Source organism: Salvelinus sp. IW2-2015, linkage group LG6.2, assembly GCF_002910315.2.
Source record: "Salvelinus sp. IW2-2015 linkage group LG6.2, ASM291031v2, whole genome shotgun sequence".
Taxonomy (NCBI): Eukaryota; Metazoa; Chordata; class Actinopteri; order Salmoniformes; family Salmonidae; genus Salvelinus; species Salvelinus sp. IW2-2015.
In genome coordinates, this window is record NC_036846.1 from 18766358 (window position 1) to 18784067 (window position 17710).

The 17710-nt window shown below is 43.4% G+C and overlaps 1 protein-coding gene across 1 annotated transcript; it reads right to left on the reverse strand.

The window, feature by feature from the left end:
• Positions 1 to 222: 222 nt before the first annotated feature.
• mcm7 (minichromosome maintenance complex component 7) lies at positions 223 to 16889 on the reverse strand. Its single transcript, XM_023990350.2, has 15 exons — positions 16691 to 16889; positions 14592 to 14671; positions 13961 to 14125; positions 13662 to 13786; positions 11738 to 11918; positions 9537 to 9674; positions 9224 to 9373; positions 8611 to 8725; positions 8257 to 8388; positions 8047 to 8130; positions 7566 to 7777; positions 3515 to 3780; positions 3207 to 3375; positions 1703 to 1812; positions 223 to 1125 (listed from the first exon to the last, which is right to left on the reverse strand). The coding sequence occupies exons 1-15, from the start codon at positions 16719 to 16721 to the stop codon at positions 900 to 902; spliced, it is 2184 nt and encodes a 727-aa protein (XP_023846118.1). The 5' UTR covers positions 16722 to 16889; the 3' UTR covers positions 223 to 899.
• Positions 16890 to 17710: the final 821 nt, after the last annotated feature.

A 17710-nucleotide genomic window follows, 5' to 3' on the forward strand; every position in this document is an offset into this window, starting at 1 on the left:
CTAAAACAAACCAGATGTCAGGAGCCTTTACAGCTCTTCTTTCCACATGTACATAAACAAAATTATTTTAGTCAGAGGGACAGTGACCCACATACAGTAGTAAGTRGCCTGCTGTATCAAATAACCCTGTGGCACAAGTCATGATGTATTAGGAAATTAAGCTTTTGATAGTTTTGAAAATCAATAGGAATAGTTAAGACAAAATGTGTAACAAGCCACAAATCAAGTTAAGCCATGAATTTATTAACACTGACATTCATAATGTACAAGCATTTAAGAGCGCATTGAAAGTATTGTCCATTAATTCCCCTATAGCCGAAGTATATTAAAGTTGTCTAATATTAAAGTTAACACAGAAGCTCAAAATGTCAGCTCCAGGCATTGATTTAACTGAAGAGCTAAAGGCCTACTCCAATGACCATTGTATATGTAATACAAAAGAGGTTGAGTCAAACAGATTTCATATGAAATAATTGTATTTACAGAGTTTTATTTGAGAGCAGCCATCTAAACATTTWAAAAAAGCACTTAATAGCCAAGTAAGCAAAATCCCACAGTTAACAACATTTAACCATTGCAAAACAAAGCCAAGAACCACCATGCATGTTTGCATTTAATTATTTGTTGTGACGGTGTAGATGGGGACACACTTAGGGGTCCCATCACAGTCAACAACCCATTAAGCATCTCATCACAGGCAGAGCCCTTGACCGGGTTTGGGCGAAAAAGGCCCGTGGCTGGTGAAGGGAACACAGCATCAGTCCTCGAGTGCCGAAACGCTTCTGGTTTTCATCCTCTCCTCCTAATCAGGGACTAATTCAGACCAGGGACACCAGTTGAGTAAAATTAATACCAGAAAGTGTTCAGGCCCTCTAGGACCGGAATCAAACCTCCCTGCTTTAGACGAAGGTTATGCGGGTACGGGCCTGGTTGACTTGCCACACGTTGAGCTCTTCATACTCCTCTAGGGCCTCCTGGAACTGGGCAGGGGTGAAGCCACGGGAAACACACCGCTGTTCAGCCTCTGCCATGCGCACCAGGCCCCCGGACCCACCCCGGCCCTTCACACCCTCCGTGGCCAGCTCGCGCAGCAGGGAGAAGATCACGTCCGCTGGCCGATGGGCTCTGGAAAACAACGGGATCAAAAAAGGTTGAGGGTTCAAAGTTGTGGAACTTCATCAGGGTTGGGGTCAAACCCACAAATTAGGGCCTACYGACTGGTCTGTTTAGAAACGGAATGCCTATTTGACAGGAACAAATCAATGTCCAAATAAACGGACAGAAAATTGCATTGACCCAACCTGTGCTTCAAATGCACTTGGCCATATAGCTCTGCTGCTTCTGAAACATACAGCGCAACATACTTACATSAACTCCTTTGAATCCCTCGAGGTAGACGAGCACAGTAGTATGTGACAACACATTTGAAGTCAACAGGGACGTGTGGTGAAGCACTTATTTCTATAGGGTTTAAGGTCTTCTCCAGTAAACACACTGTCATGTGAACCAAAGGCAGTAAAAACCCTGGAATTTAACCACCTTCTGGTATAGCTACTGAATACCCATTACATTTGAAGTCTTCCCCCTACTCTGCTATAACCCAATCCTCACCCAAAAGGCATCCACTCAGAGATCTTATTAATGCGTAAGTGTCATCGGGGACTGCCTTGTTGGCAGTTTCCCACAGAGGAGAGGAGCTGACCTGGTGGTGCTGGACTTGTCGGCCTGCAGGGAGTCCTTGGACATTTCCATGAGCCTCATCGCCTCGTTCACATCCTCTTTCTCCACAACATCCACCAGCCGCAAACGGGCCTGTGAGAGGGGGGCTCGTGAGACCACAGACCAGGTAGCTATATAGGCTACAGCACAGAACACACACCAAAAAGAAATGCAATAATCAACTGTTAGTGTCTTTTAGACATCGTAGGTCGCGCTGTGCCGGCACTGTCAGACCGAGACAAGTGCAATGCCCTCTTGAATGGCTGGCAATTGCCCAAGTCTCCGCCTCTCAACACCAGCTAGTCCCTCCCAATGGATGAGGCTTGACAGTCAATCAACACAATATGATTTGTTAAAACAGTGATGGTGGCTGTACAGGCCATGGTTGTATTGTAGAAGGCTCTCAGGTAACAAGCGACGACTGGTTCTGGTCACAGTCAGTTTTGCTTGGGTTTGCACAGCTGCTCCTACAAACAGGCTGACTGCCCACCCTGCAAAGCTGACTAGGACCAAACAAGAAAACAGACAGATTAACACATTAACTATACCCAGGCTTGACTACAATATTAATTCAGCACAAACTCCATAAAGGGCATGGAAGTAGTATTTGACAGAATTTGGGGAAGTAGAGGGCCCCCCCCCCATTGGCTATTGGAGCTCACCAACTGTTTAAATAAGTTGTGTTAGTGCTTTTTGSCTATGCTGTTGACGTATTTTACAGTAATGGTTTTACATCAATATCGACTGCAGTGGAAAAATGCTTGCCCAGTCTTCCCAATCGTTTTACCCTTTTCTGAATTTTATCACTAAGTGGAGACAGACCACCGTACCCCTGAAGACCAAGCGGTAGTCTACCACACCTCTCATTAGCACCACCAGTTGAGAGAGTTCTCCCTAAGTCTTCCCCATGCTCTATATGAACTTGTCCATCCCTTTTGTGCGATTATTCAGATGAAGGCCGAAACAAACCTTTTAACCATGCTTAAATAAAACAATGCATTTCTAAATGGTGACCAAGGGTTGCACCTTTTCAATAAGTACAGGGTCACCCAGTGGAGTCGCAGGCTTGCGCTCGTGGTCACCCAGACGTAGCACAGTGCAGTCGGGGTGTCGGGAAGTGCTGGTTTTGCAGTAGGGCAGGTGAGTCAGCTACCTGCACAAACAGCACTTTTGACTCCCAGGAGCTACGAGACCACAGAGTGAGAAGCATCACATTCCTCCAGTCTTAATGGACAGGAAGCAGTCATTCAAAAGAGCAGTCAGTGCAGGCATGAGCGTAGGTAGACACAAAACCTAGTGCCCAGCGTGTGAAAGAAGTGCTCATACTGCGGGTAGGCTGGGCATCACCACTACCTGCACTGTAAGCACTTTAGCACAAACTGGGCTGTAGTAGACGGTCCAACCACCCACTCTTACACCGCTCCACATCCTAAATATGCTCCCAGTCAGGGTAGGAGCCTGTACTCAGGATGGGGTGAAAGTCTCACCAGGGCGGTGGAGAGGCGGAGGATGGACAGGAGTGTACGGGCGGAGGTGAAGGTGCAGTCCTTGCTGACACGCGCCTCCTTCCTCATCTCCACGTAGGCCGCCGTGATGTAATCAGCCAGCGACTCGGGTATGACGGGCTGTCGCCTCTTACACAGGGAGATGTAACGTCTGGAGGGAGCACACAATTAGTCACATAAGCTAAAACATGCATGTGAGAGGAATTTCTAGTCAATGATTTCTAAATAGTTGGTTATTTTACCTCCAGCCCCACAAAGAGCAATACGTCAACCAGGCTGTTACCACTGACCTCATGAGCTTCATATCGATGGGGGTGAAGTGAGTGGGTGGCTGGCGGCAGTGCTGGTGAACATAGGTGATGTGCTGGGCCAGGCGGAGATCGGCCTCCGCGTCAGGCTTGTCCTGGATGAGCCACAGCAGGTCGAAACGGGAGAGCAGGGCGGCTGGCAGCTGGATGTTCTGCTCTATGGTTTTTCGCGGGTTGTAGCGGCCATAGGCAGGGTTGGCGGCTGCCAGGATGGAGCAGCGGGCGTTGAGGGAGGTCATGATGCCCGCCTGACCAGGGAAGGGAATGAGTCAGTCACCCATATTCTCTTTAGGGTTGAATGGCGGGAACCCGGTTAGAGATTTACAGCACAAAACTACTCCCTTTTACCAGGATAAATAACAGAAACCGGTCAATTATAATAAATTATTTGAACAGCATGGTGTGAAATGGAACTGTTAATAATATGCGAYGTCTAAATCTGGCTTCTCTACAGCCTCTGCATGATAAATCAATGCTCAGTATGGAGCGCATCTCACCATAGTAAACAGGTAGGCCTACACTTGCTGCAGCATAGCCTATGCTACAGTAATATAAAGACAGATTTAAAGTTTCATTTACCCATCTCCACCTGGCTTTCGGGGTTAACCTTTTTTTGAAATTTCTAAAGACTAAACTTTTGCAGCGGCAATTAAAATATATAAAACCCATCACCCGAGTATCGTTGCTTAATAAAAGAAAATGAAGTACAAGCGCAAGCACTCGCAATCTCAAACTCTTCAAATTGCACCCAAAAAAGATAATCTTGTTCTAGATGGCAGAGAAAAATTTAAACGCATCATGAAAATGTCAGATGTTACATAAGGAAACTAGTCAATTGAAATATATTCATTACGCCCTAATCTATGGATAATTGAATCTGTCAAACTGATAGGCCTACCTTTTTTTATATAGGAAGAAAGGCTCCAACAAAGCCCTCGTTGTAGTTAAGTCATTAAAACTTAAGACAACTGTTGAAATTAATTACTTTCAGCACCATTTGCTGGCCACCTGTGATTATGCAGCAACCGCTCCAAAGCTGACGTCTGCCTGCTTGCCTTTTTAGTAGACTTTCTCCCGCACTCTCCTTATTAATACGTTAATGGTTGAAAAAGTATGTCTCATAACATTGTAATACATTTGGTCTCCAGTCTGTAGGCTACATCATTTATGTTACATTAATTTGATGGAGCACCACATCTCTCCAACAGCACCCTGGAGAGGCACGCTGGGCATGGACAAGCTAAATATTTTGCGCCCCTACCTGTGGCAGCATCAGCACGCACCTAAATAGCCCCCATGCTACTGGGTGAGTGAAGTTATTTTTTTTTGCCAGAATATTGTGGTGTTGTGTGTGGAGATGCATCTTGGTAGGCTATATGCCTTCCACCTGTTTAAGTCCATTCGCTCATTTTTCATGCCTCTGACATATGGTGATAAGTAATGATGTAACAGCCTACAGTTCTTTTCCCATTTTGTTTTCATTATTGTGATAGTGCATTTGTTGCAAACATGAGCCTTTCGCCCTGGTTGGGATAGTGGTCGCTGTCAGCAGTGCTGTAACATCAGTGCACTGTTGAATTGGTGCCTTTTCCTAGACCATGTTGTTATAAGCATAATAGTAAAGTTAACCAGCATATTGGTGTTGAGAACAATACGGCGGAGGCAGCAGCRGAGTCAGGAGACAAGAAAACAGTCCTTGCCTTAATTGTTAAAGAAAGGTGAGAGGAAATCTTAATTAGGTCTATAATAAATAGACCAACTTCAATGTGCCTGGCTTCATAAGTCATCCATATACAGTGCCTTAAGTATTCAGACCCAAGAAGACCAAAGGTGCTTCAACAAAGCACAGAGTAAAGGATTTGAATACTTTTGTAAATGCAATTGTTTTTTTTAAATAAAATTGAAACATTTCTAAAAACCTGTTTTTACTTTGTCATTATGGGGTATTGTGTGTAGATCGATGAGGGGGAAAATCACATTTAATACATTTTAGAATACTGTAACGTAAAGGGGTCTGAATACGTTCAGAATGTACTGTAGCTAGCTACAGTTATGAGCTTTTTGTTTGTTGTGCGTAATGTGCAGTAGCCTATATCATATAGAGTACAGTTGAAGTCGGAAGTTACATACAAATTTCTTGTTAAACTACCGTTTTGGCAAGTTGGTTAGGACATCTACTTTGTGCATGACACAAGTAATTTTTCCAACAATTGTTTACAGAGATTATTTCACTATCAYAATTCCAGTGGGTCAGAAGTTTACATAGACTAAGTTGACTGTRCCTTTAAACAGCTTAKAAAATTCCAGAAAATTATGACATGGCTTAAGAAGCTTCCGATAGGCTAATTTACATTTGAGTCAATTGGAGGCGTACCTGTGGATGTATTTCAAGGCCTACCTTCAAACTCAGTGCCTCTTTGCTTGACATCATGGGAAAATCAAAAGAAATCAGCCAAGACCGCAGGACAAAAAAAAAAATTGTAGACCTCCACAAGTCTGGTTCATCCTTGGGAGCAACTTCCAAACCCCTGAAGGTACCACGTTCATTTGTACAAACAATAGTACTGAAGTATAAAACACCATGGGAGCATGCAGCCATCATAACGCTCAGGAAGGAGATGCGTTCCGTCTCCTACAGATGAACGTAATTTGGTGCAAAAAGTACATATCAGTCCCAGAACAACAGCAAAAGACATTGCTGGAGGAAACAGGTACAAAAGTATCTATAACCACAGTAAAACTGGTCTCCAGACCAGGTAAAAACCACAGYAAAAWWWWTTCCCATGATGTCAAGCAAAGAGGCACTGAGTTTGAAGGTAGGCCTTGAAATACATCCACAGKTACGCCTCCAATCTATGTCGACATAACCTGAAAGTCCGCTCAGCAAGGAAGAAGCCACTGATCCAAAACCGCCATAAAAAGGCCAGACTACAGTTTGCAACTGCACAYGGGGACAAAGATCGTACTTTTCCTCTGAAAATTGTGTTGATATATTGAAGCAACATCTCAAGACATCAGTCAGGAAGTTAAAGCTTGGTCGCAAACGGGTCTTCCAAATAGACAGTGACCCCAAGCATACTTCCAAAGTTGTGGCWAAATGGCTTAAGGACAGCAAAGTCAAGGTATTGGCCATCACAAAGCCCTGACCTCAATCCCACAGAAAATGTGTGGGCAGAACTGAAAAAGTGTGTGTGCGCAAGGAGGCCTACAAACCAGACTCAGTTACACCAGCTCTGTCAGGAGGAATGGGCCAAAATTCACCCAACTTATTGTGGGAAGCTACCTGAAACGTTTCACCCAAGTTATCCAATTTAAAGGCAATGCTACCAAATTCTAATTGAGTGTATGTAAACTTCTGACCCACTGGGAATGTGATGAAAGAAATAAACGCTGAAATAAATCATTCTCTCTACTATTATTCTGACATTTCACATTCTTAAAATAAAGTGGTGATCCTAACTGACCTAAGACGGAATTGAATTGGTTCATGCTGATGTAAGTTCTAATCAAATCCAGACATTTATATGCTTTTGAATGACACTTCCGGTTTTGGAGGGAAAGACCGGCGTACCCGAGATGGAACATTTGTAAAATACCAGGATAATAGTCAATCCCAATTCTCATTGAGTAGGGGAAAAGCTCAGTGTTGAGACTGTCATGTTCTAYGTTGTCTTCTTGAGGCAGGTTAGTGTTATTCATCATGAATCTTGTTCCGGATGCAACTCTGCAGTGTTCACTAGCTGGTAAAACTACAAAGTCAAACCTAACCCTAACGCATAACCTTCAATTAGCATTTTTGGTTTTCATGAAATTTTACAATATAGCCAAATTCAACTTCGCAGCTGGCCCATCTAAGGGGAAAATCACTCAGCTCTGTCTCCAGGACAAGCTGGAAGACAAACGCCAACCTGCTGTAGGGGTACAGGTAGAAAATCTTGTCAGTTCTCCTTTGTTAAAACCACCCATGAATAGCCTTACACAACTAAAGTGTTAGTTGCCAAACAGATATGGCTTTGGTAAGGAGAAAGCTCACCTTGGCAATGGAGATGGTCTGCTGCTCCATCACCTCGTGGATGGCTGTGCGATCGGCATCTGCCATCTTGTCAAACTCGTCGATGCAGCAGACACCCTGGTCGGCCAGCACCAGTGCGCCACCCTCCAGGGTCATCTCCCCGGTGAGGGGGTCACGCATCACCGCTGCCGTCAGCCCCACGCCAGAGGAACCTCGACCCGTTGTATACTGGCCTGGAGGGGGTCAGGGGGAATGGTCATGGCTAGGCCCATGATGTCAGGAGCACAAATACAATCTTTAAATCATTTATCTACTTGAATACAATTTAGGACCTCTCTTTTCTTACATATTAATCCAACAACTGTGCAAAAGGGTGTAAACCTTTYAGTCAATTTCCAGTAGGCCATTTAGCATGTTGCTTTCACCAGTTGTGTGACCTGGGACCAGTGAAAAATGGAGACATGAAGAAATATTTCAGATAGTTCCAGAAGATTKTACTTACTGCGAGGAGCCAGGCGGTCAATGTATGACAGCAGTTGGGACTTGGCTACTCCTGGGTCTCCCATCAGACAGATGTTTATGTTGCCTGGAAGGAGCCAAACAGGGTCATTAGTAAAACATCCCGAAACTCCAGTTAACTCAAATGAAAGCCAAAGCAGCCATTTTAAATGGACAATGTTACAGGGCAGTGGAAGGGTTTTATTGCACTCACCTCTGATCTTCATACCCTTGGGGGCCTGCTGCACTCCTCCAACCAGGAGCAGCAGCAGAGCCTTCTTCACATCTTCATGGCCAAAAATCTCAGGAGCAATGGAGCCAGCAAGCTTCTCATAGAAATCTTCCTCTGTAAGTAAGAGAGGAGCGCATGAACCAAACTATTCAGTTACACTCAGTCCATTCACGTCAGAACATCCTCTTGGATAAACAGCATGAGAAAGGTCTGAAAACAACCCACAGTCCCAAAACACTGTTGGCAGATCCAAAAAGACAGGAAACATTTAAGCAACACTGAGAAGCTTCATAATACTGCCAACATTGATCTGTGATCACTGAAAAGATTAAGAACCTGTGATCTGGCGCAGCTCTTCCTCACTCAGCTCTGCTGTGCCCAGCTCATCATCCTCGGTCTTGTTCATTAGAGTGATGCTGTGGGACTCCAGGTACGTCTCTGAAAGCAGACCCTGAGAGGGAGAGAAACAGACAGACAAATTACAACTCCAGAGTGGCGCAGCGGTCTAAGGCATTGCAACTCAGTGCAAGAGGCGTCACTACAGTCCCTGGTTCGAATCCAGGCTGTATCATATCCAGCCATGATTGGGAGACCCATAGGGCGGCGCACAATTGGCCCATCATTGTCCGGGTTTGGCCATCATTGTAAATTATAATTTCTTCTTAACGGACTTAATTAGTTAAATAAAAGGTTAAAAAAACTACGGCACCTCTAAGCCAGCCAAGTAGCCTGCTGTCCAGGGGATGTAGTTGTACATCTGTAGCCTAAGGTTACARAAACAACCTCCTGCCCTATGGGCCGTTCTAACTTCAACAAGTCTAACTTTACATCTCAGCCAAGTCACAGGTAGAGTAAAATTCCAGTTTTCCTCCAACTTACAGTATGTAATGTTGTTAAACTTTAGGATAATTCTCAAAAAAGGTTTTGTAACGCGTTTGAGTGCACTCACTTGGACAGCCTGTCTGAAGCCAGTGCGCAGCAGAGGGAGGAAGACGCCGGCGATAGCCACGTGGTCTCCAGGCTGGGCCACGCGTGTGTTCTCCCCGCGGGTGTAGATGGTCATGCTCCTGGGGATGTTTCCCACAGGAACCTGGTCACTCTGGAGATGGATGGAGGCACGGGTTAGTTAGGGATTCAAACCAGCACAAAGTAAGACTTAGTCTGACTTGTGCTTGTTTATTTGCCTTCAACTTCTCACGCCGGAGAGCTACATGATTTGAACGTGTTGCTGCATTTCAGATTCCTTAGTCAAAGGTCCTTACGTGTTCCTGTATGCGCAGTTCCTGAAACTTGACGAACTTTGAGCCTCGGGTCTGCAGGTAGAGGCGGCCGCCTGACTTGTTGGTGACACACTCTTGACTGGGACACATGATGAGGGGCATGAATGTGGGGGATTGAATCTGATAAGACAGGGAGGGGTCTGGGTTAGCATGAGGAAAGGAACCAAGAGAACTGAAATGTTTCTGTACCAGACAGTGTTTAACTTCATTGGGATAGGGGGCAGCATTGGGAAGTTTGGATTAAAAGCGTGCCCAGAGTAAATTGCCTGTTACTCATGCCCAGAAGCTAAGATATGCATATAATGCATACAAAAACCTGAGAAAAATCCAACCAGGAAGTGGGAAATCTGAGGTTTGCAGTTTTTTTTTTAAGTGATTGCCTATCCAATATCCTGTGTCTGTAAGGTCAGATTGCACTTCCTAAGGCTTCCAGTAGATGTCAACCGTATTTAGAAGTTGTTTCAGGCTTGTATTGTGAAAGGGGATTGAATAAGAGCYGTTTCAACAAGTGGTCAAGCTGAAAGACATTAGTTTAGTCTCGCGCTTGGCCGTGAGCACGACGCTCGTTCCCTTTCCTTTCTAATGACAACGGAATTGTCCAGTTGGAATATTATTGAAGATTTATGATAACATCCTAAAGATTGATTATATACATCATTTGACATGTTTCTACAAACTTTAACTTCTTTGGGACAGGGGGCAGTATTGAGTAGCTTGGATAAAAAGGTACCCAGAGTAAACTGCCTGCTACTCAGTCCTAAAAGCTAGAATATACATATAATTAGTAGATTTGTATAGAAAACACTCGGAAGTTTCTAAAACTGTTTGAATGATGTCTGTGAGTATAACAGAACTCATATGGCAGGCAAAAACCTGAGAAAAAATCCAACCAGGAAGTGGGAAATCTGAGGTTTGTAGTTTTACAACTCTTTGCCTATCCAAGATAGTGTAAATTTGGTCCAATTGCACTTCCTAAGGCTTCCACTAGATGTCAGTCTTTAGAACCTTGTTTGATGCTTCTACTGTGAAGGAATGGGAGCTGATTTGAGTCAGGGGTCTTGCATGAGCTGCTCACGTGAGTTAGCTGCGTTCCATCGCATGTCTACAGACAAAGGAATTCTCGGTTGAAACATTATTGAAGATTTATTTTAAAAACATCCTAAAGATTGATTCTATACTTCGTTTGACATGTTTCTACGAACGGTAATATGACTTTTCATCTGAAATTTCACCTGGACTTGCCCGCACCTCATGAGTTTGGATTGTGTACTAAACGCGAACAAAAAGGAGGTATTTGGACATAAATGATGGACTTTATCGAACAAATCAAACATTTATTGTGGAACTGGGATTCCTGGGAGTGCATTCTGATGAAGATCAAAGGTAAGTGAATATTTATAATGCTATATCTGACTTCTGTTGACTCCACAACATGGCGGATATCTGTATGGCTTGTTTTGTTGTCTGASCGCTGTACTCMGATTATTGCACGGTGTGCTTTTTCGGTAAAGCTTTTTCGAAATCTGACACAGCGGTTGCATTAAGGAGAAGTGGATCTAAAATCCCATGCATAACACTTGTATCTTTTAGCAATGTTTATTATGAGTATTTCTGTAAATTGATGTGGCTCTCTGCAAAATCACCGGATGTTTTGGAACTACTGAACATAACGCGCCAATGTAAACAAGATTTTTGGATATAAATATGAACTTTATCGAACAAAACATACATGTATTGTGTAACATGAAGTCCTATGAGTGTCATCTGATGAAGATCATCAAAGGTTAGTGATTCATTTCATCTCTATTTCTGCTTTTTGTGACTCCTCTCTTTGGCTGGGAAAATGGCTGCGTTTTTCTGTGACTAGGTACTGACCTAACAATCGTTTGGTGTGCTTTCGTCGTAAAGCCTTTTTGACATCGGACACTGTGGCTGGATTTACAGCAAGTTTCTTTAAAATGGTGCATAATACTTGTATGTTTGAGGAATTTTAATTATGAGATTTCTGTTGTTTGAATTTGGTGCCTTGCAATTTCACTGGCTGTAGGCGAGGTGGGAGGCTCACATCCCGAACGATCCCAGAGAGGTTAATGCATTTACCCAGCCATGAGATCAAGTCAATTAATTATATAATTCATCTCCTTTCCTTGACAAGTTGGTGCAATAAGACGCCAATTGCTTACCGGCTGGTAAGTCTCTGCGCCACACTGGTCACAGGTGTAAGTGGCAACTGCCATCATGGGCTTGACCTCAGTGGCACGGGTCACGATGCCCCTAACTGTCACCAACTGGCCAATGCTGTCTGCACGGACATCACGGACCACTTTGGGTTTGGCAGTGCTGGGCGGTTTGAAGTAGAGCTCACTGAGAGAGAGAGCGAGATCAGAGGGAATGCAATAATTGTTATTCTTTGTTGCCCAAATACGCAAATCAGCCATCATGAGATGAATGGGCATGGCATGTATCTAGTAGAACATGCATCCAGTCAAAATAAGAATACTTTTTGATATACACAACCAGTCAAAAGTTGACACCTACTCATGCAAGGGTTTCTTTATTTTTACTATTTTCTACATTGTAGAATAGTGAAGACATCAAAACTATGAAATAACACATATGGAATCATGTAGTAACCAAAAAAGTATTTATTTTATATTTGAGATTCTTCAAAGTAGTCACCCTTTGCCTTGATGACAGCTTTGCACACTTAGCATTCTCTCAACCAGCTTCACTTGGAATGCTTTTCCAACAGTCTTGAAGGAGTTTCCAAATATGCTGAGCACTTGTTGGCTGCTTTTCCTTCATTTTGCGGTCCAACTCATACCAAACCATCGCAATTGGGTTGAGGTCAAGTGATTGTGGAGGCCAGGTCACCTGATGCAGCACTCCATCACTCTCCTTCACGGGTCAAATAGTCCTTACACAGCCTGAAGGTGTATTGGGTCATTGTCCTGTTGAAAACAAAATGACTGTCCCACTAAGCGCAAACCAGATGGGATGGCGTGTCGCTGCAGAATGCTGTGGTAGCCATGCTGGTTAAGCGTGCCTTGAATTCTAAATAAGTCACAGACAGTGTCACCAGCAACGCACCTCCACACTTCACTGTGGGAACCACACATGCAGAGATCATTTGTTCACCTACTCGGGAGTCTCACAAACACACAGCGGTTGGAACCAAAAATCCCACATGGACAAATTTCCACAGGTCTAATGTCCAATTGCTTGTGTTTCTTGGCACAAGCAAGTCCTCTTATTGGTGCCCTTTAGTAATGTTTCTTTGCAGCAATTCGACCATGAAGACCTGATTCATGCAGTCTCCTCTGAAAAGTTGATGTTGAGATGTATCTGTTACTTGAACTCTGAAGCATTTCTTTGGGCTGCAATTTCTGAGCCTGGTAACTCTAATGAACGTATCCTCTGCAGCAGAGGTAACAGTGAGTCTTCCTTTCCTGTGGCGGTCCCCATGAGAACCAATTTCATTATAGCGCTTGATGGATTTTGCGACAGCAATTCAATCAWCTTTTTGACATTTCTTGACATTTTCCGAATTGACTGACCATCATGTCTTAAAGTAATGATGGACTGTTGTTTATCTTTGCTTATTTGAGCTGTTCTTGCCATAATATGGACTTGGTCCTTTACCAAATAGGGCCATCTTCTATATACCACCCCTACCTTGTCACAACACAACTGATTTGTTCAAACGCAATAAGGAAWTTCTACAAATTAACTTTTAACAAGGCACACCTGTTAATTGAAATGCGTTCCAGGTGACTACCTCATGAAGCTGGTTGAGAGAATGCCAAGCRTGTACAAAGCTGTCATCAAGGCAACGGGTGGCTACTTTGAAGAATTGCAAAATTTTTCATTTGTTTAACACTTTTTKGGATAATACATGATTCCATGTGTTATTTCATAGTTGATGTCTTCACTATAATTATAAAAACACAAAAAAATGGCACAAATAAAGAAAAACCCCTGAATGAGTAGGTGTCCAAACTTGACTAGTACTATATACCAGTTTTCACTTTTCTAAGTAATTCATCCAGGTTCATGTCCAGTTCCAACTCGGAGACAACGGCAAACATGCTAGCTAAGTGAACTCACAATCTCCTCATGAGCTCTGCTGGGTACTGGTTGCGAGGATCCCTTGTGTCTGCGGTGTCGTGACCTCTCTGCTCCATCATCAGCCTATGCTCAATGTACACATCCAGGGAATCCTTGGCCACCACCTGGGTGAAAGAAGAGATGGGTATCGGTGCAGTTAAGTCTCAGACTCAATGTTTTACAGGTTATTTCATCCTTAAAACTAACAATTAGCAACTGCCTGATCAGAATCAATATCCAAGTCAAGCAGGACAGATGTCTTAAATGAGCACGTTTGTATTAATGCAGCTAAAAAATACCTCTCTCTCACGGTACTCTGGCAGCAGCTCGTGGACGGCATCGGCGAACAGGCCCATGTAGCGTTTGGCGTTCTCACAGATGCTCTCCACCAACTCTGGGTCCTCCTCGGCCACATCGTCCAGGTCCACTTGCAAAGCCACCTGCTCCCTGTGGGACAAGGCAACCTACAGAAAACAGGACTGCTATCAGAGACAGTAGAATATTTTGATTTGTGGCCTAGCACAGATGTTGCACAGCCCTTTCTGCAAAAAACAACAACAGTTCCTGCCCATCAGTCATTGGTCAAAGGGTCACTGCCACCACCTCTCTTATTTATTGCAGAGTWGAACCAACAAGTTTCAGCTTTCAGGTTCTCTTCTTCAAAATAATGCAATGTATTACTGTGCCTTTTGACTCAACCATTCAGTGGGTTGGCAGGGGAGGAAGATGTTGGCCGTCAGGCTCGCCACGACACATACTTTGATAATTTRTTTTTCACTTTGAGTACTTTCTCCATAATACTTTACCCACCACATGGTTTAAAACCATTTATCATATTATATCATGGACTTTAAATTACAAATGACAAAGAAGGACTGGCGTGACAAATTACAGAAAAAACAGGATCATGAAAGTCAGTGCCATACTCACAAGCTGAGCTCCATATTTGAAGACCTTCTTTCCATTGTCATCCTCACTGTAAAACTCTTGAAGGAACTTCTTGCATTTCTCTGCGGGAAAGAGAGAACAGTGTATTTAACAGTGTACATTGAATGCTATGAATATTACAGGTAGAGTATAGCCTGGGTCTGAACTGGGGAACTTGTGTCAAACTGAGTGAACAATCTAATTTAGTTCACCATCCACAATTAATTGTTTTCAGTGTCAATACAATTCAGGTAATGAGATGTATACATTTGTGTGGGGTTTAACGTTAGAAAATTGCCATCATTGGAGTCCAGGGCCTACATACTGCAAGCTGTGTTGTCCTCTGATGAGCCACTTTAACAACGCATCCCACATGATGAGTCATTGAAGTACTGTCCCTTTAACTCGGATGTGGGCGTCATATGTTTTCCAAATTTGTGGATGTGTTCAAACCTTTACAAMAATGTAACCAATGATTTAACGTTACAGGTTAGGTTAGCAGTGCACTCACACAACAAAAACGCTGTTGTTCGTTTTTGGGAAAATAACCCCCACCTCAAAATGTGAAACATTCTGTATTTTAGACACGTCAAAACAAAACCAATCTCTAGYTACACAATATGCATATTTCACTTACTTTCTTAGTAGAGCACAAAATTAAACATTCTGGATTTGGAATGTTTTTGTAAACAAAGCAGCACATGGCTTTGAGCCTRGTCACTCAGAGAAATCCTCCGCTATACCATCACTCATAAAATAGTCCCAATTTAACTGATGGATTGAGTTGGTTATTGCTTCAAAACATAACTTCGTTTCAATACCAGTGTATTGACGCGCTATGGTCGAATTCACCGTTACGTTAGCCTGGACTTTAGACCAGCAGTAGCTAGCAACCGACAAACATCATAACGCCCATACTTGCAGCTGCCTGTAACAAAGAACAGCCCACTCCCGCGGATGAGAAGGGTATCGTTGTTGAAAATGCGTGTGGATTGCTAACTAGCCACTGGCAAGCCATTTATTCCACTCCACTATCAAATTGCGCAAATGAAATGTACAAAAATTAACACTTCTTTGACTGAATCAATTTCGTAGTATTGGTGAGTTATCGTTCACTATGAGTGCAACCCCTAGCATTGTCTTTCTACGCCCCTAGACCATGTGYTCCTCGCGCGTAATTCTTTGTCCTCTTGAGTTCCATCCGGGTTACTGAGAATTGAAGCTAGTTAAAAAATATATACGTTTAGCTTGGTAACATGCAAGCCACCCTGTAGCAATCCCTAACCGGTATCATTGTCCAACATTTTAACTACCTAAACAACTTCACAATTAGCCAGATGGTGTTGTGCACGGGGAGACAGCCAGTGATCACGACCAGTTCTGTACGGGGGAGTTTGGTGAAGAGCCCCGACGCTCGGCTTTAAAGTTAACACGCATCTTTTGCGGTACGGTTTTGGAAGCATAAAAACGTCGACTACCTGTACTAATTAGCAAACCGTTGCTATCTGCGTCTCCGATCACCCGAGTTTAAACGGAAGACGGACGTCACAAACTTGTTGTCACTAAAATACTGTCAACATTGTACATTACGTGTGTATATTGCATTTGTGGAATTGTGATATCAAAGTAGGTGTATTTGTTTCTATAACAGCAACGTTACCGCAATTAAGAATCGATTCCCGTTTAAAATGAGTAGGTGTCTATTTTGGCTTCAAGAGCCAGACTTTAAACAGAACATGTAGCGATGGTCCTTAAACGTAACTTTAGGCTCCTTTATTTGGGTAGGGGCGGCCAAGCCTGAACAGTTTATATGTTAGTAAATTGTTAGATATTAACTCAGTTGGCTTCTTGGCTGAGCAGACAGAAAGACCATAAAGTAACGTTAACCGATTAACGTTAGCTAGTCAACCCCAACTTACCCCAAAAATGTTGGTTGGCAAGCTATTTATCAAGTCATTCTAAAGTCCAATTGCATGTTCTTACATTAATTGTTGCTCAGACGTAGTTATGAGTGAGCATGCTACTAGCCTCCATTATCAAAATGAACGTGCCTGACGTTAACGCGCTAGCTAASTTCAGCAAGCTTGTTAAAAAAAACATACCTTTCTCAGCCAAGTAATCCTTAGGAGCCATGATTTTCGAGTAGTTGAGTACTGTGGTTTGACTTAAACCCAAATATATTAAGTAACTTATCAGTTATTATATATTTTTTTTAACAATGTCTTTTCTTTCTGCACCGGGAGACAACAAATTGGAGGTCCAACTGCAAAAACTGGCGCGAGTCTGTCGTCTGCGTGCTCCAATCAAAACGCGCATTTCTATTACGAAAGGCGTGGCTTCACTGTGGCGCGAAAAGTGCGGCGATGCAGTTGTCACATGATTCAACAAACTAGTATATTACGTCATCGGTGGCGCGAAAAATTTAGATTGCGTTTCATGCTTTCTAGCAATGACCTCAAATTCTGTGCATAAAAAAAGTTAACTGAACAAAAATAAAACGCAACATGCAACAATTTCAAATATTTTACTGAGTTACAGTTCACAGAAGGAAATCAGTCAATTGAAATCAATTCAATGGCCCTAATCTATGGATTTCACATGCCTGTGCAGCCCTTGGTGGGCCTGGGAGGGCATAGGCCCACCCACTGGGGATCCAGGCCCAGCCAATCAGAATTACTTTTCCCCACAAAAGGGCTTTATTACAGACAGAAATAATCCTCAGTACACCCCCTCCCTCTACTCTGACAATCCAACAGACGAAGAAGCCGGATGTGGAGGTCCTGGGGTGGCTTGGTTACAGTGGTCTGCGGTTGTGAGGCCGGTTGAATGTACTGCCAAATTCATTCAAACGAAGTCCAGTTCGAGTGTTTTTTGCAGCTTGTTCCAGTCGCTAGCTGCAGCAAACTGAAAAGAGGGGCAACCCAGGGATTTGTGCTTTGGGGACCTTTAACACAATGTGACTGGCAGAACGGGTGGAGGATGAGGGCTGCAGCGGGTATCTCAGATAGGGTGGAGTGAGAGATACGAGGGTTTTATAAATATGCATCAATCAGTGGGTCTTGCGATGGGTATGATGGAACGGAAGTATACTAACATACAATATCCCCATCTTGCATTAAAAG

Excerpts from the sequence above, each read along its gene's own strand:
- mcm7 (XM_023990350.2), bottom strand. The coding sequence starts at position 16,721 with ATGGCTCCTAAGGATTACTTGGCTGAGAAAG. Across the intron at positions 9,675-11,737 it reads GCGCAGAGACTTACCAGCCG|ATTCAATCCCCCACATTCAT; the intron begins GTAAGCAATTGG and ends CTGTCTTATCAG. Across the intron at positions 8,389-8,610 it reads AGAGCTGCGCCAGATCACAG|AGGAAGATTTCTATGAGAAG; the intron begins GTTCTTAATCTT and ends TCTTACTTACAG.